At 42.8% G+C, this 26,107-nt stretch overlaps 1 protein-coding gene across 2 annotated transcripts; it reads right to left on the reverse strand.

The window, feature by feature from the left end:
* Positions 1 to 5,669: 5,669 nt before the first annotated feature.
* On the reverse strand, positions 5,670 to 23,146 carry LOC132398351 (lumican-like). Of its 2 annotated transcripts, none has more exons than XM_059977643.1 (3): positions 22,999 to 23,146; positions 14,885 to 15,780; positions 5,670 to 7,385 (listed from the first exon to the last, which is right to left on the reverse strand). In XM_059977643.1, the coding sequence occupies exons 2-3, from the start codon at positions 15,756 to 15,758 to the stop codon at positions 7,231 to 7,233; spliced, it is 1,029 nt and encodes a 342-aa protein (XP_059833626.1). In that variant the 5' UTR covers positions 15,759 to 15,780; positions 22,999 to 23,146; the 3' UTR covers positions 5,670 to 7,230. The 2 variants fall into 2 exon arrangements, with proteins under 2 accessions (XP_059833626.1, XP_059833627.1); XM_059977644.1 differs by lacking the exon at positions 22,999 to 23,146 and adding an exon at positions 22,269 to 22,397.
* Between the last annotated feature and the right edge of the window lie 2,961 nt (positions 23,147 to 26,107).

Consider the following 26,107-nt stretch of genomic DNA (forward strand, 5'->3'; position numbering starts at 1 on the left):
CCACTTATTCCAGCAGAAAGCATCAGCATTCGCACCACCCACCGTACAAGCAACAGCAAAGCGAGCCCATGGTCTACAGCCCATCAGAAACTACCGATCATCCCAACAGTCCGACATCCCTCAGGTTCTCTCTCTCACTAGCATGGGAGAGCAGGATAATCACTCCTTCCGCAGCGAGAGAGGAGCCAAACAGTCACTGTTCCCACGTCGCAGCCTATCATCCCGCTCTTATTATGAGTTTCCCCCGACTCAAGGATCGGCAGCAAACTCTCACTCACCATTGAGAGAGAGCAATCACCCAAGTGCAGAGAGCTCTCGCAGCCGTACAGTCTGTCTTGATGCTCTGGCTTCCGTTTGCGACACTGCTGAGAAATCAGGTCCACGGGGACTGAGTTGTATCCACCGGTTTTTGTAGACTTTTCTATTCTTGGATATTGATGGTTCCAGGCCATTATGTCAGAATCAGAATCACATTTAAACATACTTTTCAGTTATTAATTTATTTAAAAAGCAAAAAAAAAGTAATGTGGTAATGTTCATGGGTTCAATATCATTCAGAAATCTAAAGGCAGAAGGGAAGATACTGTTCCTGAATTGTTAACTTTGCAACTTCATGCTCCTATATTTATAGAAGTTTGTCAAAGTTTGACATGCTGAATCTGTGCAAACTTCTAAGAAAGTAGAGGCACTGTCGTGTAGTGACCAATTACAAATGTGTTGGAACTACTGGGTGCGGAGTTAAAATGTTGAAATTACGAATGCGTGTCACATTTAAAATACCAGAAGAAGGTGGAAAAGTAACCACATAGTGAGGTCGGCCTCTGGCCCCGATCCTTATGGTGATCTCACCACCATTCCATGATGAGTTCCATCTGGTTCATTCGATCCCACCGAAGGAGAGGACTGTCTGCTGGAGTCACAGGAAACAAAATGCTTTGCAGTTTTTTTCTGCTTTCTTTAGGTCTCAGTATGAATTCTCCAGCACCGCTATTCTGGGCACACACACAAGATTTGTTCTTCATTACTGGTCAGGTCAATATTTCCACAGAGGTATAAGTAAAAGTGGAAAAGGGAAAGGACATTAAAAGTACTATTTACATGGACTATCACAAATATTATGGAGACTACGTCAGATTGTCTTTCAATGCATGAAATTTGTGTAGACAATAGCAACATCTACGACAGGCTTCTGTTTATTGATCACAGCTAAGTGTTCAAAATCATTATACCCTCAAGTTTAATAAGCAAGCTTCAAAACCTGGGCCTCTGTACCTCCCTCTGCAACTGGATCCTTGATTTCCTCATCAGGAGGTGACAGTGAATGTGGATTGGAAATAGCATCTCCTCCTCGCTGGCAACCAACACCAGCGCACCTCAGGGATGAGTGCTTAGCCCACTCCCCTACTCTCTCTACATCCATAACTGCATGCTAGGCACAGCTCAGATGTATAAATTTGTATAACTTTGCCGATGTCATAACCGCTGATGGCACATCTCAGATGGTGATGAGGAGGCGTACAGGAGTGAGGTTGAGTGGAGTTGCAACAACAACATTGGACTCAACATCAGTGAGACCAAGCAATTGATTGTGGACTTCAGAAAGGGACAAGCAAAGGAACTCACAGAGGGGTCAAAAGTGGAAAGAATTGAATTGAATTGACTTTATTTCTTACACCCTGCACTTACATGAGGAGTAAAAATCTTTATGTTATGTCCCCGTCTAAATATGCAATGTGCAATTTATAGAAATTAGTAATAAATAGTATGTATAACAGGTCCTTTGTCAGGGAGAGATGAGGAGAGAAGATGCGAATGGAGAGAGTTGGTAGACCGTCGGACAGAGTGGACTTGGATCGAGGGTCTGAGGGTCGACGATGTTCGGAGGAGGTCAATGGGGACGGGTGGATGGAAAATCGTGAGCTCCAGCGTGCATGTTAGACTGTTTCATTAAAATGGGCCTTTTTCTTTTTATTTTCTTTACTAACCCTATAGTCAGATTAAGAATTATAAAGTTCAATCGTTTAGTTGCAGACAGTGTCTGATATTTTGTGGTACGTGTTTGTAACCCGGCAACACATCACGCAGCATCCATGCAAATGAGATTTCTCAAGTTTGGCTGGGCCGGAGACCGTCTTCCCCTAGAGGAACACACGCTGGCCGAGCCTGAGGGTTACAATAGGAATAGACTCAAATCAGCGTGAGTTCATCAGGCTGGTGGCCTGGTGGAAGAAGCTGTCCCAGAGTCTGGCTTTTATGCTGCGGTACCGTTTCCCGGGTGGCAGCAGCTGGAATAGGTTGTGGTTGGGATGGCTCAGGTCCCCAGTGGTCCTTTGGGCCCTTTTCTCACACCTGTCTCTGTAACTATTTTGAATCATGGGAAGTTCACAACTACAGACACTCTGGGCTGTCCGCACCAATCTCTGAAAAATCCTGCGATTAATCCTGCGAGTTCCCACACCAGGCAGTGATGCAGCCAGTCAGGATGCTCTCAATTGTGCCCCTGTAGAAAGTTCTTAAGATTTGGTGCCCATACCAAACTTCAACCGTCTGAGATGAAAGAGGCGTTGTTGTGCCTTTATCACCACACAGCTGGTGTGCACAGTCCACGTGAGGTCCTCGGTGATGTGGGTGCTGAGGAACTTAAAGTTGTTTACAAGTGAGCTGTTCCAGGTTTCTGGGTGAAAACAACACAATGGATCTATCCTGAGCCCAACATGTTGATGCAATCCTGAAGAAGTTACACGACTAATGTTATTAATTTATCTCTAGTTATAAATTATAGGATCTCATCACAGAAACTGCTCCATGCTGATAAATATGCCCATCCAATTAGCCACATTTGCATTGATTTGGATCAAAGCCTTCTGCCAGGTTGATTGGGTGGTATAAATGGCATTTGACATTCCTTCCTTTATTAGTTGAGGAACTGAGTTCAAGGGTCAGGAAGTTGTAGATTTATAAAACTCTGATTAGGCTGCATTCAGCTTTGATTGCCCCGTTATAGGAAGGATGTGGAGGCTTTGGAGAGGGTTTACCAGGATGCTGCCTGGATTACAGAGTATGAGCTTCAAGTGGAGGCAGGATAAACTTGGCTAGTTTACTCTGGAGCAGAGGAGGCTGAATGAAGACCCAATAGAGGTTTATAAGATTACGAGGGGTATCGATAGAGTAGATGGCCAGCATGTTTTGTCCAGAGTTGAAATGTCTAATAGCAGCAGGCATGAATTTAAGGTGAGAGTGGAGAAGTTCAAATGAATAAGTGCATGGCATGGGCACAAGAGAATCTGTTTATGCTGGAAATGTTGAGCGAAATGTACAAAATGCTGGAGGAGCTGAGCTGGTCAATAATAAACCAACAGCAATACAAATACCTTTATGATGACGAATTATAGCCAAGCAAACCCGAACCATTCCTTACGATCAGCCACTCCCAGGTTCCCCTGATCTTCATTCAGTAAACCAGCCACCTTTCACATTGCCACATCGATTCTTCAATGCTCCCCACCAATCCCCAACCAGTCCTCCCTACAAACCACAGCTCTTGTTCATCCTTACCACAGCCACAGTATAACCTTGACCAAGCTAATCATTGCGTTGCTCTTTAGCTCCCACTCTAAATCCTGGCCTTGGTCCCACATGGCACATTTACAAACATGGTCCTCTGCAAAGCCTTCTGCCCTCCAGTTGCTGGCTCTAGTGTTCTTCAGTGATGTCACAGCTAAACACTGTGGGCTATGCTGTCGTGTTCTATGTTCTGGGTCTGGACTACGATTTGTACTGCCTTCTTCCAGGAGATGAGATATGGTCTCATTAATGTTTATAATATTGTTAGAATGGAGAAATTATTTCTTCTGGCAGGAGACCTCAACGTTAATAGACAACACAGTGATGACATCGGAGAGTGTTTGTTAGTGCAGAATGAGTGGAAATCTAGAGAAATGATGAGTTCTGTGACAATTTGTTCCACTGTGCGATGAGCAGAGGCTGAGGCAGAGGCTGAGGCTGAGGCAGAGGTAGAGGTAGAGGTAGAGGCTGAGGCTGAGGCTGAGGCAGAGGCAAAGGCTGAGGCAAAGGCTGAGGCTGAGGCTGTGGGCCTGCTCCGGCTGCTCTGGGCTTCGTGTCTACGGACTCACTTTCATTCTGAATGCAGTTGCTGGCTTTTATTGTTTGCACCATGTGCATTTTTTTTCTTTCTGTGCATTGGGTGTTTGGGTGTTTGTCTTCTTTTAATGGGCTCTTTCAGGTTTCTTGTTTTGTGGCTGCCTAAAAGGAGATGAATCTCGGGGTTGTATAATTCATACACACTTTGATGATAAATGTACTTTGATCTTTGAAATTTGAACTTTGAAAAGACTTATATTTCATAACCTATCTGGTTCAAAGGCATCTGTCAAGAGTGTGTGATCTGGTTCATGCAATATGACAGATTACAAATAAATGTAACTAACAAAGTTATAATGCTGATCCTGTTGGTTCAGGAAGGCGGACTATAAATCGGAAAGTTGAAAGGGTTGTTAAGAAGATGGGTGACACATTGCCCATCAGGGGATTGATTTCAAGAGTCGCAAGGTAATTTTATTGCTCTAAAAAGTTAGAACACACTTGCAAAATGGTGCTGATTTCCAGTTGTCTCATTATAGGAAGGAGGTGGGAGCTTTAGAGAGGGTGCAGAGGAGATTTAACCGGATGATGCCTGGATTAGAGAGCTGATCTTATGTTGAGTGAGCAATGGCTTTCCTCTTTAGAGAGGACTACAGGTGACTTGAGTACAAGAAGATAAGAGGGATAGATCGAGTGCACAGTCAGAGACATTTTCCCAAGCAGAAATATGTGGGACATAATTTTAAGGTGATTGGGGGAAAATGTAAGAGGACTGTTTCTTACACAGAGAGTGACAAGTAGGTGGAGTGCCCAGCCAGGGGTGGTGGTAGAGGCTGATACATTGAGGATGTTTGAGAAACTCTTAGACAGGCACATGGATGATAGAAAAACAGAGGATTATGTAGGGGTTAGATTGATTTTACAATAGGTTAAATTACAGCACAACATTGTGGGCTGAAGGGCCTGTACTGTGTTTTGAGTTCCTTGACTCTTGACCTCGCAATCTACCTCAATATGAACTTAACCATATAACCATATAACAATCACAGCACGGAAACAGGCCATCTTGGCCCTCCTAGTCCGTGCTGAACCCTTAATCTCACCTAGTCCCACCTACCCGCACTCAGCCCATAACCCTCCACTCCTTTCCTGTCCATATACCTATCCAACTTGCACCATATTGTTTACCTGCACGGCACTCTCTCTGCAGCTGTTACACTTTATTCTGCATTCTGTTATTGTTTTACCTTGTTCTACCTCAATGCACCAGGGAGTGATCTGATCAGTATGAACAGTATGTAAGACAAGCTTTTCACTGTATCTCCATGTGACCGTAATAAGCCAATTCCAGTTCCAAAGGACAGAAAATTTGACCTTGACTGTACATCCCTCCTCCAAGCTTCAATGGAAAATGTGCTTAAACGAACAAGTAAGTTACTGTGTTAAATATTGTGATATGAAACAGATAAACCAACAAAATATTTGTTTGGCTTCAGTTTTCTCTTTTAACTACACTAACAACAAAGTGACAACTAAATCTGCTCAAACAAAATGAAGGACAAGTGGGAGGAGGAGGTAAGATATTTTAATGTCTTCAATAAACATTAAATGTTTTTTCAGAAAGTGTTAAAAATACAAGGTATGTCACTGATACATCTCTCATTTCATTTATTTTGGAACAAGGATTTTTGTGAGGTTCTGAAACAAATCTTGTTTTTTGCTTTCACCAGGTTGAATAATTTTGCCGGTCAGGTAGAGGGTAAGTCTGGGGAACAGACTGAGCCAGACCACATACATACTGGGTGTCCATGCTACACAGTACAATCAGCTAAAATAGGGCCTTTTTGTAAAGGGGTAAATATCACCACCCCTCACCCCAGAGGTGTCCAGAAGCTGTTCCACCTCTTAGCCTATTTGAGAACAGGACAGAATACATCGACAACAAATAGATTCTAGAGATCTGAGATGGTCAAACCCAGTACTATTGTGAAACCATTCCAATGACATTCTGGCAGATTTAAGGCTGGGAACTCAAGCAGAAGCAACAGATAAACTAAAAGCGATAACAAGGAATGCAACTTAATCAACTATGCTTTATTTCCTAGAGATTATTCAATGTTGCATACAAATTGTCAAAGGAAGATGCATAAATGTCATACACAATTTACAACATAAAACATAGGTGTGAATAAAATATTTAATTGTAACTATGGAGATTTATTCTAACATTTTTAGAAGCTATCATTGTTTAAAAATGATATATGCAAGAGTACCTATTAATGAAAGAAAGCGGCTTGGTTGGTAAGTAAAATAATATTCTTGTTTTCCATTAACCCAAATAAATCCCTTTTCTCACATATGCTTAATGATTCATCTTTTCTCCTCCAGTCCTGTTTTATCAGAGTGAAATAATCATGAATAGAATATGTTCATTGATTCAGTCTGAGTTACAACAATGGCACCAGGCATTCCCATAATTATTGAGAAAAAATGTATCTTGGCTGTTTATAAGAAATCTTTTCAAATCTAAAGTTCATATGAAATATAGCCTATAATAATATTACTAAGTCTTTTAAAATTAAAGTTCCGATGGATCTTGTGCACATAAAATATATATTTATATAAATCAGTATACCGAACAGCAAAAGATGGCTCTGGGCTCTGCATGAGGGAATCTATACAAACGAAACAGTGAAGTAATATCATTCAATTTTAACATTGCACTTGTACGCACTAGTTGAAGTTTTTTTTATTTGGAAGCTTTATTTGACTGTGTCTGAATTGTTATACAGCAGGTAGCCAACTACATTCCATTACTCAAAAAATTATCCATTTTGAAACAATACCACATTGCACAGCTTTAATCTGTACCTAATGTACACTACTGTTCACTAATGTACACTACTGTACCTAATGTGCATTACTGTACACTAATGTACATGATGTACACTACTGTACATTGATGCATACTAATGTACACTACTGTAACATTAATTTGTTTTCCATTATTTTGTCAGTTTTGTTTGACTGAAGATCCAATAGAAAAGTTATGAATATGTGAAGATACAAGATGTAACGTTGTTAGATTGCGCTATACGTTGAACAATTTTAAATCAAAAACTTTTCTTCTCAGTTGATTACCATTACCGTCGCCATGCGGAGACATTGAGCCATGTCTACGGGTAAGTTAGCGTAAGTAATATTATTACCATCCAGGCGCAGATGGCTCATCTTGGAGAAGTCCTCAGTGCCAATAATCCGGCAGAAGCTATTCAAGGTGAACTCTGTAAAAGTGAAGATTCACATGCTAAGTGGAAAACCCACAGATAATCAAATCTACTTGAAGTTAACACTGACTGCCAAGACTTTTAAAAGTACACAGGGCGTGCCTGAACTACTCTTTTACATATTTGATGATCAAGTTTGAAAAACAACATGTGGCACACTGGTAGACTTTAAAAAGACCCTAAGTTCTTATAATACCTGATAATTTTAGTCACAGAATTTATCAAATTAAGATGAACAATTAGCAAAGCAGGCATTTAGAAATACACTTGGTGGCCACTTTATTAGGTACACCTACTTATTAATGCAAATATTGAATCAGCCAATCATGTGACAGCACCTCCAATCATGCAAACATGGTCAAAAAGTTCATCTGGTGTTCAGACACACAATGGGGAAGAAACGTGATCTAAATGACTTTGATTGTCGGTGCCAGGTGGGATGATTTGAGTATCTCAGAAACACTCCTGATATCCTGGGATTTTCATGCACATTCTCCAGAGTTTACAGGGAATGATGCCAAAACAAAAAAAACCACCCAGTGGGTGGAGGTTCGGTGGGTGAAAATGCCTCATTAATGAGAGAGGTTGGAGGAGAATGGTTAGACTGGTTCAAGCTTGATAGGAAGGTGACAGTAATTCGGATAACCACACGTTGCAACAGTGGTGTGCAGAAGAGCATCTCTGAATGCTCAACACATCGAACCTTGAAATAGGTGGGCTACAGCAGCAGAGAACCATACTGGGTTCCACCCTTACTAATAATGTGGCCAATGACTGTATGACAAAATTCTAGACTTTTAAGTTATGTACCCGACAATATCAACAAAGACTTATATAATCCTTTCATCATGAGAAAGCACCCTGAGACACTTCTCTGCAACATTAGCAAAGCTTAACTTTGATGCATTTAACAAGATTTTAGGGCAGTTGTTCAAAGTCTTGGTGACTTGTCTCTGATGTGGAAAGCTATAAAAGGTTATATAAACAAACGCAGGATTCCAGAGACTGAGGGCCTGGCACACAAAGTCACGAGGGTAAAGGTGGAGGGGCTCAAGATCTCTGAGAGTGTTAGGGTTAATGAAATGAGGGCTAATTATAAAATTTCTTCCAGATTCTCTCAGCATATTATTACTTGTCTTTTAAACTAGAGCAATCATTACAGTGTCCAATATACTGCATGTTAATCATAAATAAGTAAGGAGACTAATTATAGGGCTACTTGTTCATGGAATAACAGAAATTTATAGCACAGAAGGACAAGTAATTCATTGTGTCTACCCTTTAAAAATGATTATTGTGTTTCCCACATCATAGCTTATAATCTGTGGCCTTTTAGATTATGGACTATCAAGTATTTATGAGACTTCTTTTCAAACCCGATGAATGTTTCTGTCCCTTTCAGACAGGTTTAGGAACCCATCACTGTTTGGGTGAAAAAAATCCCCCTCTCTTGCGATCTTTAAATTTATGCTCCTTCCAGCTTCCTAATAATGAGCTGTCAAACAATTCAACCAATGGGCTTGAACGTGCTCTGATGTTTGATCTATGTGTTACTTTGATGGGAATATAGAAGTAGTCGAACTTTGAACTTTACACCCAGTTACTTAAGTACAGAAGTTGGGAGGTTACGTTACAGTTGTACAAGAACCACTTGGAGTATCCTGTTTAGTTTTGGTCCTTCTGTTATAGAAAAGATGTAAATATATTAGACAGAGTGAGGAAAAGATTTACAAAGAGGTTCCTGGACTCGGGGGATTGAGAGAGGCTGGAGAGTTTAAGGTGTCTTTCCTGGCAATGTGGAGACTGAGGGGAGATTTTATAGAAGTTTATAAAATGTATGATAGGGTGAAGGCACTCAGTCTTGTTGCCAGGGATGGGGAATTAAGAACAAGAGGGAATAAGTTTAAAGAGTAAGTGAAGTAGTTAATAGGAACTTGAGTGTTAATATAGTCTTAGGCACATATATATAGTGAGGAAACCCAAGACTTTCGCACAGTACTACTGCTGCATAAAAAACAAATTTCATGACACTTGTAAGTGATGATGATAAACCTGATTCTGATATGGGTCTCTATTGCGGACTGAGTGGGAAGGGGGCAGGGAGGGGGAATCATGGTTGGGAAAAGAGGAAGGGAGAGGGGAGGGAGCAGGAAGCATGAGAGAAATATTCTACATTGGTCAATAAATCAATTGTTTGGTGCCTCAGGTCTGGGAATGACCGCACCCACACTAACCCCTGCTCCTGGCTCTTCCTCTCTGCCTCCTGTCCCACACCCCTCCCACGGCGCTCCACCCTCACCATTCCCAACATCCTTTGCTCCCGCCAGATTTGCAGACTTGCTCTCTGCTCCACGTTGACAAAAACAGCACTGTGCAAAGGTTTTAGGCACTATATATACACAGCTCAGGCTTTTGCATAGTGTGGTATATTTTATCCAAAGTAGTATGAGCTGTCAGGCGAACTTGTTGAAGCAGGTACAATAACAGCTTTTAAAAGACACTTGGGTAGGTACGAGGGTAGAAAAAGTTTATGAGCCAAACCCAGGCAAATGGGATTAACCTGGATGGGTATATATTCTGGCACGGAGCAGATGGGCTGAAGGGCCTGCTTCTATGTCGTACAGTACTGTATTTGTTAATGTAAAGCAAGAGCTTTGTAAGTCAGGCAGGAACAAAGCTTGTTTTTTCTGGCGAGGGCAGGACCATGGGAGGGCCCTGGGACAGTGGCAGAGAAGGAGTGGGGGTGGCACAGGTACAGATACACCCAGCCCCGAGACACCCGACCAGGTTATTTGATTCCAAACAATTGATCATTACAGAATGTCTCACTGGTACTTCACACTGCATCCCCTCTCCCACTCTCAGTCCACAATAGACACCCATATCAGAATCAGGTTTATCATCACTCACCTATGTCATGAATTTTTTTTGTGTACGGTGAAATACATAAAATTACTACAGTATTGACCAAAAGTCTTAGGCTTCCTAGTTATATATGTGTGCTTAGGACTTTTACACATTAGTGCATGTCTTAGTGACTCTATCAATTGTACCTGGAGATCAATTAATGATGTTAGTGGTCAATATCTTATGTTAATGGGTTTCTGCACTGACTGTTTTAGCACTTTGTTTTATAGGTGTACATGTTTCCTCTGGGTAGGTTTGGCTATTCTCACCAGAGGACATAAGATGAGAGGACAGGCACCTAATTGGGACTGAAGGGTCACCATTTTCACCCAGAAATTGGTCTGTATTTAATAATGTAGGTGTATTAACAACATTTCTGAGGCAGTTGGACAGGTTCCTGGTTAGGATAGGTTTAGAGGGATATGGGCCAGTGGGACTTATTTAAATGGGCATTTTGATCAGCACAGACTGGTGGGCCAAAGGGCCTGATCGTGTGCTCTGTGCCTCTTTGACCCATGAATTTTGAAAAGTTGTTACATTCTATTTTATCATGAGTGCAGATGGTGGAAATTACCTGATTTTGATGTGGCACCATTCATCTGCTGAAAGGCCACCAGACATAAATAAACCTAACTAGAAATAAATCCAATTTTATTAGTAATCACACTGCTGAACATTATAGGAATCAAATGTGATTAGAATACAAAAATGTCTTCTTCACAATGACAGCACGTTAAATATTAGCCAATTTATTTGTATGAATTTTACCCAAAAAAGATAGATTCATACATTTCCATTATATTTGTTATCAGCGCAGGACACCACAATGAATATTTCATCTGATAAGATACTAATGAGCTGCCTTCTCTATTTTAACAGGAAATATAGCAAGTGATTTGCAGATAGCCAGAGCAACATTATAGTTATCTGCCTCCGATTGTCAAGTTAAATCTCACCCACATTCCAAAATTGTTACATGAGGTCTTTTACATCCATCTGAGAGAGTGTGGGGTTATTGGGGGGATTGGACTGAAACTTGGGCTGAACAGACTGGATGTGAGGAGGGTGCTTCCTCTGGCTGAGATGCTTTAGACTATTCAGTAGGACATATGGAAGGATGCGGAAGCTTGGGGAGACTTACCAGGATGCTGTCTGGATTAGAGAGCGTGTCTTATGAAGATAGATTCAGCAAACTAGGACTTTTCTCTTTGATGAGAGGGGTTCAAGATGATAGTGGACAGCTAGAGATTTCTCCCCAGGGATGAAAGGGATAATACAAAGGGGTATAATTTTAAGATAAGTTGAGTGAAGTATAAAAGAGGATGTCAGAGAGAGGGGTGAGTGCGTAGAACGCACTGCCAAGGGTGATGGTAGAGGCAGCTACATTGGGGCATTTAAGTACACTTAGGTACATGAATGAGAGGAAAATGGAAAGCAACGGGGGATGGAGGGGTTTGTTGATCTGAGAGTAGGTCAAATGGATGGCTGTTCTACTTTTATTAGACATTTTGGATTGAGATGAGGAGAAATTTCTGTTCTCAGATGGTGGTAAATCAGTGGAATTTTAGAGTCTTAAATCTCATTCTCTTCCAACTCGGAAATATTTATGACAAACATTTATGACTGGTCCCTACAGCACACCTCTGGTGTCCAATCTGAAACACAACCTCCACTAACACTACCTGCTGCCAAGCCAATTTTGTATCCAATTGGCCAGCTCATCTAGGACCCATGTGCTCTAACTTTCCAGACCAGCCTCTACCATGCAGGACCTTGTTAAAAGCCTTGCTAAGCTCCATGTAGATACCGTGTGCCACCCTGCTCTCATCTATCCTGTCGACCACCTCCTCAAGGAAGTCAATCAAACTAACACAAAATGATTTTCCATCCGTAAATCAAGCTGACTGAAAAGGAGATGGGTACATTTCTATACATTTCTGAAGGCAGTAGAAGGCTCCGGAGGGGGTCCAGTGGTAAAATGGTTCTGTCATGGGTGATCAGTGTAGGACCAGATGGATGGAATACAGGATCAAAGGACCAAATGGCCTACCCCCAATCCGATGTTTCTATGCTTTTCATTTGTAAACCAAAATGGTGCCAGCCTGGAATTTGGTGCCTCAGGTCTCAAAATTTGGAAGTAAATTAATAACTTCATTGGGGAGTGTCATCCTTTGATGAAGTTTGGGAAAACAACATAGATGCTTTCATCGATCAATTCCTCCCGCTCACCTCCCTAATCTAATAAATTGGCATAGATAAGAGGGAAGAGATTTAAACGGGACATCAGAGGCATCACTCAGATGGAATGAGCTGCCAGAAATTTCGAGTTTAAGAGCCGCGAGGTGAAATTGCAATCCTTAAAACCTTGGAACTCACTTGGAGTATTGTGTTCAGTTCTGGTAACTTCATTATAGGAGGGATGTGGAAACTTTAGAGAGGGTGTAGGGGAGATTTACCTGGATGCTGCCTGGATTAGAGAGGGTGCAGAGGAGATTTACCAGGATGCTGCCTGGATTAGAGAGGCTGCAGAGGAGATTTACCAGGATGCTGTCTGGATTAGAGAGGGTGCAGAGGAGATTGACCAGGATGCTGCCTGGATTAGAGAGGATGCAGAGGAGATTTACCAGGATGCTGCCTGGATTAGAGAGGCTACAGAGGAGATTTACCAGGATGCTGCCTGGATTAGAGAGGGTGCAGAGGAGATTTACCAGGATGCTGCCTGGATTAGAGAGGATGCAGAGGAGATTTACCAGGATGCTGCCTGGATTAGAGAGGGTGCAGAGGAGATTGACCAGGATGCTGCCTGGATTAGAGAGGGTGCAGAGGAGATTTACCAGGATGCTGCCTGGATTACAGAGGATGCAGAGGAGATTGACCAGGATGCTGCCTGGATTAGAGAGGGTGCAGAGGAGATTTACCTGGATGCTGCCTGGATTAGAGAGGGTGCAGAGGAGATTGACCAGGATGCTGCCTGGATTAGAGAGAGTGCAGAGGAGATTTACCAGGATGCTGCCTGGATTAGAGTAGATGCCTTGCGAGGAAAGGTTGAGCGACCTACAGCTTGTCTCTTTGGAGGCAGGGAGGATGAGAGGTGCTTTGACAGAGGCATATAAGATGAAAAGAGGCATAGTTCAAGTGAACAGCTAGAGACGTTTTCCTAGGGTGGAAGTGGCTAATACGAGAGGCTGTGGTTTGAAAGTGTTTGGAGGGAAGTATAGGGAGGGTGTCAGAGGTAGATATTTCACACAGAGAGTGAACTGCAGGGAGTGGCTGTAGAGTCAGATACCTTAAGGCAATTTGAGAGACTCTTAGATAGGCACATGGATGAAAGAAAAAAGGAGGGCCATGTGGAAGGGAAGAGTTAGATTGATCTTAGGATAAATTAAAGGGTTGGCATGACATTGAGGGCTGAAGGGCCTGTACTATACTGTATTGTTCTACATTTGTGTTTAAATATTGGTTGAGGTGGGTGCATTAGCAACACTTAAAGACCATCTAGACAAGTGCATGGATCGGAGAGGTTTGGCGGGCAAAGGGCCCAGTAGGAGACGATGAAATTAGTTTGCTGGGAAACACAATGGGCATGGACAGGATGGGTCAAAGGGCATTCTTCTATGCTTTATGGCTCTAATATAGCCCCTAGCCCACAGCAACACACCAAATACACGGTGGGTCAGGCAGCATCTACAGAGCGATGTGGATAAGTGTCGTCTCAGGAGAGATCCTTCATCTAGACTCGTGTTCCAGTTCAGATGAAGGGCCTCAACTTGAAACATCAGCTGTTCATTTCCCATCACCGAAACCTCAGGCACCCTCTGTGTTGTTCCAAATTCCAGCATCTGTAGACCCAGGTCTCTCTTGGTCCCTCCACTCTACTGTTCTACAGCCAATGGCACATGGTGGCATTCTGCTCGACCAACTTCTTCAACACTTTTCTTTCTTGGCTGAATATGTTCCCCCGACTTCTCTACTCACTCTTACCTTCTGCATTTTGGCTGTGATTAATGATATATTATTTCCTAGTCACAATCACACCGTTATTCACAGCAATTTTGGGTAGCCCAACTCAAAGCCTTTAGAGAAAATGCTCCTGGTAATTTTTTCCCCCTCCCCTTTCTCTCTTTTTCCAGTCCCCATTTTGCCTCCTCTCTTACACTCTCTTTTTCCCTCACCTACCCACCCCCATCCCACTGGTTTCCCCCCCCCCCTTTCCCTCTCTCCATGGTCCACTCTCCTCTCCTATTATTTTCCTTCTTCTTCAGCTCTTTACCTCTTCCACCTATCAGCTCTCAGCTTCTTACTTCATCACCTTTCACCTGCCCACTCAACATCCGCTTCACCTGGCTTTACCTAAGGCCTGACATACTTGTACTGCTTCCCACCCCCCCCCCCACCTTTCTTATTGTGTCCTGGTGACAGTTCTCAGCCTGAAACATCAACTATTTATTCCTCTCTTTTGATGCTGCCTGACCCGCTGAGTTCCTCCAGCAGTTGCATGTGCTGCTTTGGACCGCCAGCATCTTGTATGATTGAGTTACAGCTGTTATGTACTGTGCTCCAGAATTACAATGAAAAGCAGTCAGACTTACTTTGAATTTTGTTTGCCTGTAGGTACAGGTTTTCTAGGTTTTCATTAACAACAGGGATTGACCTCAGATTATTGAATGCAAGATCCAACTCAATCAGCGTGGTGATGTTGAAGACTTTGTCAGGGATCCCTTCGTCTGTTATTTTATTGTGTGCCATGCGCAGATATTGCAGACTGTTGCCTTTAGTAAAGTAGTCCTTGGGAATACTCTCAATGTAATTGTTATCTATGTAGAACATCTCCACGGTAGGCGGAAACTCATCAGGTAGTTTAGTTAGCTCATTCTTACTCAAGTCCAGGTAAAGCAGAGACTTCAAATTGCTCAGGGCACCACCGACATCTGTCAACTTGTTGTCTTCAAGCACAAGTGTGGTCAGATTTTCAAGTCCTTTGAAGCTGTTTCCGATCTTTGAAATCTTGTTTGATGACAGTTTCAGCTCCACCAAGGACTTGGGGAGGTTGGGGAGAACTTCTGTCAGGTTGTTCCTGTTTATGTACAGTCTCTTCAGGAATTTTAACTTTGCAAGTGCCTTCTTCCCAATCTTACCGTTAGTGAGCTGATTGTCGTCGAGGACCAGCCATTGCAAATCGGTAGCATTCTCAAAAGCACCATTGGGAATGTTAGTGAGCTGGTTATTCTGGAGATAAAGGTACTTTATCTGCGCTGGCACATCTGGGATTGTCTTCAGTTTCCTGTTGTGGCAATACATGGCACTGGGGAAGTCAACCGGACAGTCGCATTCAACAGAGCACACTGGATATGGCAACTGTGCCAGATACGCTGGGTCATAAACACCAAGGAATGAAAAATAATCAAACTGACAAAATACGCCGCTGATAAGCACAGCAAATACCAGAAGGTGAATAGGCTTCATCGTAGGAGTGTATGGTATGGTACTGCATAGAACAGAACAAGCAATCAATTATTCCCCATGTCTCAAAGTGGCAATAATATAAATACTTAACAGTGTATTTCAGACTTCAAATGCAATGCCACAACCAAAGTAACAGAAAGTACCCAACAGGTCAGGCAGCATCTGCGGGAAGAAGAACCAGGAGACATGACATAAAGGATTATGGATGCTGGAATCTGGAGCAACACAGCAACTACTCGAGGAACTCGGGCAGAGTCAGCGGAGGGAAATGGATGGCCGATAATTTGGGTTGAGACTCTTTATCTGGACTGGAAAGAAAGAAGGAGCCAGCCAGGATAAAGAGGTGAAGGGAAGGGGTGTAGCAAGACGAAGGGTGGGAAATAAGGGATGGAGGACTGTGGAGTGAAGTGGGAGAAGTGGGGAAGGAAAGCAATGGGTAACACACCCAAAATGCTGGTGGAATGCAGCAGGTCAGGCAGCATCTATAGGAAGAAGCACAATCGATGTTTTGGGCTGAGACCCTTCGTCAGGACTAACTGAAAGAAAAGATAGTAACAGATTTGAAAGTGGGAGGGGGAGGGGAGATCTGAAATGATAGGAGAAGACAGGAGGGGGTGGGATGAAGCTGAGATCTGGAAAGGTGATTGGCGAAAGGGATACAGAGCTGGAGAAGGGAAAGGATCATGAGACGGGAGGCCTAGGGAGAAAGAAAGGGGAAGGGGGGAGCATCAGAGGGAGCTGGAGAACAGGCAGAGTGATTGTGAGAGGGGCAGAGAGAGGAAAAAAAGAGTATATAATAAATAATAAGTAAGTAAATAAATAAATAAATAAATAAATAAATAAATAGGTAGCTAGATAGATAGATAGATAGACAGACAGACAGACAGACAGACAGACAAATAAATAAATAAATAAATAAATAAATAAATAAATAAATAAATAAATAAATAGATAGATAGATAAATAAATAGATAGATAGATAGATAGATAGATAGATAGATAGATAGATAGATAGATAGATAGATAGATAGATAGATAGATAGATAGATAGATAGATAGATAGATAAATAAATAGATAGATAGATAAATAAATAAATGGATAGATAGATAGATAGATAGATAGATAGATAGATAGATAGATAGATAGATAGATAGATAGATAGATGAATAAATAAGGGATGGGGTAAAAGGGGTGGAGGGGCATTAATGGAAGTTAGAGAAATCAATGTTCATGCCACCAGGTTGGAGGCTACCCAGACAGAATATCAGGTGTTGTTCCTCCAACCTGAGTGTGGCTTCATCTTGACAGTAGAGGAGGCCACGGATAGACATATCAGAATGGGAATGGGACGTGGAATTAAAATGTGTGGCCACTGGGAGATCCTGCTTTCTCTGGCAGACAGAGCGTAGGTGTTCAGTGAAACGGTCTCCCAGTCTGCGTCGGGTCTCACCAATATATAAAAGGCCACACCGGGAGCACCAGATGCAGTAAACCACACCAGCAGACTCACAGGTGAAGTGTCGCCTCACCTGGAAGGACTGTCTGGGGCCCTGAATGGTGGTGAGAGAGGAACTGTAAGGGCAGGTGTAGCACTTGTTCCGTTTACAAGGATAAGTGCCAGGAGGGAGATCGGTGGGAAGGGATGGGGGGGACGAATGGATAACGGAGTTGCGTAGGGAGCGATCACTGTGGAAAGCAGAAAGATGGGGGCAGGTGGTATATACTGTGTCCGGTGCTCCCGGTGCAGCCTTCTATATATTGGTGACACCCGACACAGACTGGGAGACCGTGTCATCTACGCTCTGTTTGCCAGAGAAAGCAGGATCTCCCAATGGCCACACATTTTAATACCACGTCCTCTTCCCATTCTGATATGTCTATCCATGGCCTCCTCTACTGTCAAGATGGAGCCACACTCAGGTTGGAGGAACAACACCTGATATTCCGTCTGGGTAGCCTCCAACCTGATGGCACGAACATTGACTTCTCTAACTTCTGTTAATGCCCCTCCTCCCCTTCTTACCCCATCCTTTATTTATTTAATTTGTTTGTTTGTTTATTATTTATTATTTTACCCTTTTTCTCTCTCTGTCCCTCTCACAATAACTCCTTGCCTGTTCTACGTCTTCTTCTGGTGCTCCCCTCCTCGGTTCTTTCTCCCGAGGCCTCCCGTCCCATGACCCTTTCCCTTCTCCAGCTCTGTATCCCTTTTGCCAATCACCTTTCCAAATCTTAGCTTCACCCCTCCTGTCTTCTCCTATCATTTCAAATCTCCCCCTCCCACTTTCAAATCTCTTACTATCTCTTCTTTCAGTTAGTCCTGACGAAGGGTCTCATTCCGATAGATGCTGCCTGGTCTGCTGCGTTCCACCAGCATTTTGTGTGTGTTGCTTGAATTTCCAGCATCTGCAGATTTCCTCGTGTTTGCTTTTTTAAAGCAACGAGTGTTGGGAAGATGGAGAACGTGCAGGAGGGGAAGGAGACAGGGTGATGGTGGCCATTAAGATCAGGAGGAGAGAGAAAGCAAAAAGGAAAAATGGAGGAGAGGGGAGAGAGGGGGAGTGGTTACCGGGTGCTTGAGATTTCAGTGTCGATTCTGCAAGAATGTAGGTGACCCAGGTGGAGAATGATTTGCTGTTCTTTTGCTTTGGTTTGACTGTGACACAGCAGAGCAGGATGGCAGAACAAGAAACGGATTTGGTGTTTCAGTTCACCAATCTTTTCTCCAGAGACGCCGCTCAACCCTGTGAGCATTTCCTACACTCTCCGCTTCATCCGGCATTTCCAGATTCTGCAATCATTCCCCCCGCAGCAATATTAATCTGTTGGGCAGGGGCGAAGCATTTTTCAGATCATTACCCAGCTCCCGCTCTCCTGGTTCTGAAAAGTATCAGATCAATGAGTATCTTACAAATTTAAATAAAAACAGAAAACTGTGGAGACGTTCAACAGGGTCAGGCAGCATCTGCAGAAGGAGAAACAAAGTTAATACTTTAGGTCAAAATTTCATCATCAGAACTGCAATAGAGAAAATATAAATGAAACTTTAGAGTTGTAGAACACTACAGCGCAGAAACAGGCCTTTCTGCCCATCTACTCCATGCCAAGCTACAATTTTACAATAGTACCATCGACCTGCACCTGGACCACAGCCTTCTTTACACCTCCCAGCCATGTTCTAATCTAAACTCTGAAATCTTGAAAATGTACCCACATCCACCAGATCCACTGGCAGTTCATTTCACACTCTGAGTGAAGAAGTTTCCCCTCGAGTTCCACCTAATTATTTTATCTTTCATCCTTATTTCATAATCTTTGGTTTGAGTCTCACCATACCTCAGTAAAATAGAAAACCCTGCCTGCATTTACCCTATCTATACCCCTCAAGCATTTTAATTTACAGTGAGAATAAGGATGGGATGGATGGGACAAAGACAACACTTCTGCAGGTGTGACATCAAGGTTGTGGTGGTGATGAGCTATTGATTGAACTATCTGTTTCGTCAGTTAATGGTGGCTTTCAGAAAGAGACACCACTAAGAAACACATAAAAATTGTGAAAAGCAGATTTGCATCGACTGGGTCCTGAAGATTTGGCCTAGTAGTTGAGGGAGAAAAGCTGAGTTAATATTGCTCACGTGTAACGTGGGCAGAGGTCACCCATGTTAGCTGAAATGATTGACTGTGGTGTTATTTGGAAGGCAACAAAAAGTCAACCAAGGTGCTATTCCTCAACATAAAGTTGTTGTATAAAGCAGTCCAGGAGCGCACAGGCAAACAAGACAGATGGGGGAGTTGGGGGGGTGGGGGGGGGGGCGGCATGGAGTAGCATTAGCTTAACACTATTACAGGGTTAAATTCCTGACACTGTCTGTATGAATTGGCCAGCTCCTCCTTTATTTTAACATTTGATGTTATTATGCAATGCTTTTTGTGGGTGGAATCACTACACCCTTCAGCTACTGAGAGGGCCTATCTTCAGAGCGTGGCAGTGTTGAGTGGCGGTTAGCGCCACTGCTTTACAGCGTCAGTGACTGGGGTTCAAATCCCACTTCTGTCTATAAGGAGTTTATTCATTCTCCCCTCAGCCACATGGGTTTCCTCCGGTGCTCCAGTTACCTCCCACATTTCAAAGACGTACGGATTAGGGTTAATCCATATGGATTATTATTAATATGGATTAGGATTAACTAACCTAATCTCCCTAAGAAAAAGGTAGGTCAGAATAAGTGTGAGATGGAGAATTCAGAACACCCCCTGTGTACGGAACGCAGGTGTTTCTCAGGTACCTCATCTGCATTTGGTTCCTCTAAGGGAGAGGAGATCATCTCAGGAACACTGGATGCTGCATGCTGGATGATCATTCTAATGAAGGGTCTCAGCTCGAAACATCGACTGTTGATTCCCCTCCATAGATGCTGCCTGTCCTGCTAAGTTCCTCCGGCATTTTGTTAGCGTTTCTGTTTAATGGCCACTTCACCTGGAAGGGCTGCTGGTTGGCTTCCCTGGATGCCGGCAAGGGAAGAAGTGAAGGGACTGCTGTATCTCCTGCATCTGCATGGGAAAATGTTGTGGGGTGGTGAAATCTGGAAACAGAGAAGTACCAGTCCCTTTGGAATACTAAACAATAAGAGGAGGAGATGGTGGGCCTAGTGGTGGGATCTTGTTGGATTGTAACTCTAAAGGCCACAATAAACTTCCAAATTTCAAAATAATTTGGATTTCTAGCATTACACTTTACTGTGCCAGGCACTGAGGTTCAATTCCCATCGCTGTTGCAAGCCACACCAACACACCACAGCAAGTTCCTAGTACATGTTAAATATATATGGTGAATAAAGTTGATCCCTTATCCTTGACCCTCAAGTGAAGAGTAACAAGAGATAAGTGGAACTGAGATGCAGAGAAGCCCCAATCTGTGCGATAGAGCCAACTCAATGGGCTGAATGGCCTCCTCTCGGACCTAATCCATGGTGTCATGAAGCAGACTCGATGGACCTAAAGGACAGATTACTCCCCTATGTCTTATGGTGCAATGGCCTGTTGTCACATTGTGTCCTTGCCTTTCTACAATGCACCAACTCAGAACCTCTCAAAGGCCAATTGGGTGATGCTACCCCTGAAAAGGACAGTGTCAAGGAAAGGGTTTAAGCCATTCGAATGTTTAGGAATCTAGATTTGGCTTCAGTCTCCTGCATGCTAGAGTGAATTGCAAATCAGAAACATCTTTATAAAGATAGACTGCCTCAGTAAATAATGCCATTTTTGCTTGATGTGAGGTCAATTTCTTAACCCAATGGTAAAAGTTCCATTTAAGACTACCAACTCACAGCAAAGTGGAGCAAAACGAATGATATTCTAAACATTCGTCAGCTTTACTTGCTGGGAGTGGGCAGTGGTTGTAATATTGGATATGCATCTGCATGACATAAATTCAAATGCACAGCTTCAAATTCCCTGTCAGGTCACGACATGAGGATTTATTTAAAGCCCTCTGGGTCCTTCACTTGGTTTGCACCCAACAATTTCGAAATAAATTTCTGGCATGTATTTTGTTCAATGAAGAATTATATCGATAATCCATCTGAATACTGAATTATCAATAATATTGATAATTGATGTTAATATTAAATTAGTTTGCATAGGCTACATGCAGTCGGAAAGAAATGAAATTAACTGGGAGCATTAAATAACCAATACATTCCCACAAATCTAAGCTCCTAAAAACAAGTTTCTCTCGAGAAAAGTTCCATGAATTGAAAGAGTGAAAAATACCATCGGGCAATTCTGATAAAACATAATGGATATTCCATAGTTTTTGAATCCTGTCATAATTAACAATAAAGAACATGAGTTTTAATTTTAAACCAAATAATGTTATACACAAGTGGCCTGTACAGATTATGAGTCAAAAAAATAATGATGGTGAAAAGCCCACACCTTGAGATAGTTCATCTCTGAAATCCAGCATCGATGGTTCTATATAACAACAGCACCTGTAATGTTATTTCTGCTGTTTCCATCAGGCACAGAATGACAACACAATGTTGTTGACTGCTCTGCTTCAAACATGAGTCTGGCGTCCTTTGAATGAACGAAGCCCATTAGCTAAGGCAGATATCATCCTGAATGCAGAGACAAGCACTCCTTTTTCTTAATCTCTCTAGCAGTTCGACTAATGCATTAGGGATCTGTTTTTCTGGGAGATTATTTCTGGTTTGTTCAGAGTGAGGGGAAAAGGCTGATTTTTACAAAGATCTATCTTACATTGAGCTGCATGTGAAAGCAGTTGTTTGCCCAAGCCCCCAAGTATGGATCATCCACAAGATTACACTTAACAATGACAAAGCCACACAGGGTATTTCACACTTACATCTTACCATATCACCTTTAAAGGGTTAAGAATGTTCCAGACTATTCTCTGCGCATGGAAAGTTTTTGAATGTAGTTTGGGAGAAGAGAAAGACGTACAAATGCATTAGGCTAAATGCTAAAACCCACAAACTTACCTTAGATTGATGTCCTTTGTTTCACAAGTCCAAAAAAGGTGAGGGAGAGAGAGGAAAAGAGGGCAAGAACAAAATTGTAAGTGCACTGGTCTCTGGAGAAGGAAGAAGCTGTCAGACCTCTGTACCAGAGTGCTGACAGCAACAGTGAGAGAGGTGGACACTCCTCAACTATGTAATCACTCTGGGTTAGTGCTGTTGTCTGCTAAAAAAATACCGAAAGTCGAGGCCACTAACCAAATGCAGGTGGATGGCTTTGCAGATAAGACACTGGAATCAGTCCTTTTTTGTTCTAACTGCATTTTTCATACAGTATTTTATTTAAATTTCAATTATTCCTCCATTTTGATTCAATTATTTTTTGGTATAAGTACAGCTAAACTGAGCAGGAATGGCAATTGCTTTCGAGTCCCTAACAAGTCCACGGGGTGCGTTACTCAACACTCCACTAAGCATGCAATATTTTCCATATCTTGAGAGAAAGTGGTGAAGAACAGCAAAGCGTAGCCTGGCTCGTGGTAAAATGCTGTACAAGGGTTTATGCTACATTATACTATTCCTACCCCTATCACCAAAAGCAGCCAAGGAAAAAGTCTTGCACTAATGCCAAGAGAGCGGTGAGAAGTTACTCAAATCTTGAAGACAGGAGAGAGCCATAGGTGTTTGCAATAGAGAGAGATCAAACTTTTCAATAGCTGAGGTCAATAAAAGAAATTTTTAAAAAAGCTCTCACCGTATTTGTAAATCCCTTGTAATTCCCGTTCTGCTTCTCTGGATTTGACTGCAGAAGAGTCTGGAAAAAATCAAGCCCTGTGTGAGGTCTGTTTCTTATTTTGTGGATGGGACTAAAGAACGCAGCCTCTTTCTGCAGCGTTAGCCCTTCCAAGATTTTGGACTGCAACAGCAGAGAACACATGTAATTAAAGTTAAGTACAAAATGCAGCCTGGCGGGTGAAGATTCCATTTATACCGAGTGGACCGTCTTACTAATAATGGCAGAGATCAGAGATCCCTTACCATTACCCAAAGGAAGATGAAGATACAAAGAAAAATAGAAAGCTGCTGGAAGTTACAGTCACAGGGCTGATCACACAGATGACAGACCTACAGGTCCATAGAGCTTAGAACAGCTCCACACAAGAGCAGTTCCCTTTGACCCACAAGTTTACACGATACCTGTCCCTCCATTCCCTGCCTATTTGATGACCATATGGACGTGTCAACCTCTATGCCTGCTTCCGCCAGGCTGCTCGTTCCAGGTACCCACCCTCCCGCTGTGTAAAGACCTCGGCCCATTCAGCTCCATCAAACTTTCCCCCTCTCACCTTAAATGTGTACTTGCACAGAAGCACAACTGTTTGGCCCATCTTATCCATGCTGACCAAGATTCTCATCTAAGGTAGTCCCATTTGCCTGATATCCCTCTCCTTAAAACTTCCTATCCAAGTACCTGTCCGAGCATACTTTAAACTTGCATCCCTCAACCACTTCCTCTGGCAGCTCATTCCATACACTGCCCACTTTCTGGGAGAAACAGCTGTCTCTCAGGTTCCTATTAAATCCTTTCCTTCTCACTTTAAATCTTTGTCCTCTTCTTGATTCTTGATTTCCCACCCCTGGGAAAATGTCTGTGTGCCTTCATCCTCAAGAGTTTATCCTCCTCGATATGATCAATCCTCATTCTCCCATGTTCCAGTGAATAAAGTTACAATCTGCTCAATATCCCTCCATAACCCACAGCCTCGTGTCCTTGGAAACATAAACGTAAATCTCCTCTGCATCCTTTCCAGTTAAATGGAACTTTCCATTTCTTTCAACTCTTAGGAGTAGAAGTGGAGATATTTCCTATAGTGGGAGACTCCAGGACCAGAGGGCACAGCCTCAGAATACAGGGACACCCCTTTGGAACAAAGATAAGGAGGAACCTTTTCTTTACCCAGAGGGTGGCGAATCATTGTCAAGTCACGGGTATATTTAACTGGATGTTGGTTAGTCAGGGCATCAAAAGTTACGGGGAGAAGGCAGGAGAATGGGGTTAAGAGGGAAAAGAAATCACCCATGATCAAGTCACAACATAGACTTGACAGAATCAGAATCAGAATCAGGTTTAATATCACTGGCGTATGTTGTGAAATTTGTTTGTTTTGTGGCAGCAGTACAATGCAAAACATAATAAATAAAACTATAGATTGCAATGTGAAATACTGTGTGTGTGTGTGTGTGTGAGTGTGTGTGTGCACGTGTGTATGTGTGTGTGAGTGTGTGCATGAGTGTGCTTGAGTTTGTGCATGAGTGTGTGTGAGTGTGTGTGTGTGTATTTAAATTAAGTAAGTAGTGCAAAAAGAGATCAACACAGTAGAAAAAGTTAGTGAGGTAGTGTATGGGTTCATCGTGCATTCAGAAGTTTGATGGCGGAGGGGAAGAAGCTGTTGCTTCAGGCTCCTGTACCTCTTCCCTGATGGTAGCAAATGGGAAGCGGGCATGCTCTGGGTAACAAGGGTCCTCAATGACGGATCCTGCCTTTTTAAAGCATTGTCTTTTGAGGGTGTCCTAGAAGCTGGAGAGCTTGGAGCCCACGATGGACCTGGCTGATTTTGCCACTTCCTGCAGCTTTTTCTGATCCTGTGCATTTGCCCCTCCCATAGCAGACGATGATGCAACCCGTTAGAGTCCGCTCCCTGGTACATCTGAAGATGTTCACAACAGTCTTTGGTGACAGGCCAAATCTCCTCCAACTCTGAATGAAATATAGCCTCTGTTGTTCCTTCTCTGTTACTGCATCAATACTTTGGGCCCAGGATAGATCTTCAGAGATGCTGACACCCAGGACTTTGAAATTGCTCACCTTTTCCACTGCTGATCCATCAATGAGGACTGGTGTATGTACCCTCGACTTTCCCTTCCTGAAGTCCACAATCAATTCCTTGGTCTTATGGATGTTGAGTGCAAGGTTGTTACTGAGACACCACTCAACCAGCTGGCCTATCCCACACTTGTACACGTTACTTGTCACTATCTGAAATTCTACCTACAATAGTTGTGTCATTGGCAAGTTTATAGATGGTGTTTGATTATGCCTAACCACGCAGTTGTCGGTGTAGAGAGTAGAGCAGTGGGCTAAGCATGCATCTTTGTGGTGCCAGTGTTGATTGCCAGTGAGGAGGAGGTGTTATTTCCGATCTGCACTGACTGGTCTCCCAGTGAGGAAGGCAGGGATCCAGTTGCAGATGGAGGTACAGAGGCCCAGGTTTTGGAGTTTATTGATTAGATCTGAAGGTATAATGGTGTTCAACACTGAACTGGAGTTAGTAAACACACAATATTGCCATTGTCTATGTGATCCAAGGCCGAGTAGAGAGCCAGAGAGACTTCACCTGCTGTAAACCTGTTGGGTTGTGGGGTGTGGAGATATGTCTGCACCAAAGGAGGTGTGAGGCGTTCCTTCCTCCGCTGGCCTGCAGGTCACCCTTGGGCAAGGTGTAGCACCTGCTTACCCCACCGATCAGGTTCAGGTGCAGCTGTGGGTGCAGGTGATGGATAGTCATTGGCAGGATACTCTGGCATGAACAGTCAGGAAGGGAAACAGCTTCTTCCCTCAGGCCATTAGGCTTCTGATCTCCCTGTCACATCACATTTGAAGTGTCACCACATAATTGGTAACATACTCTACAATATTTAATTTATGCACTTTATTTTGTTTACCTATGTGTAGATTAAATTCTTACTTTCCTACGCTTTTGATCGTTTGTGTGTTCAGTCTACAACTGTGTTTTACAATGGAGAAACGTTGTCTCGTTTGATGGTATACATGTATGTATATAGTTAAATGAACAATAAACTTG

Source organism: Hypanus sabinus, chromosome 8 (assembly GCF_030144855.1).
Source record: "Hypanus sabinus isolate sHypSab1 chromosome 8, sHypSab1.hap1, whole genome shotgun sequence".
Taxonomy (NCBI): Eukaryota; Metazoa; Chordata; class Chondrichthyes; order Myliobatiformes; family Dasyatidae; genus Hypanus; species Hypanus sabinus.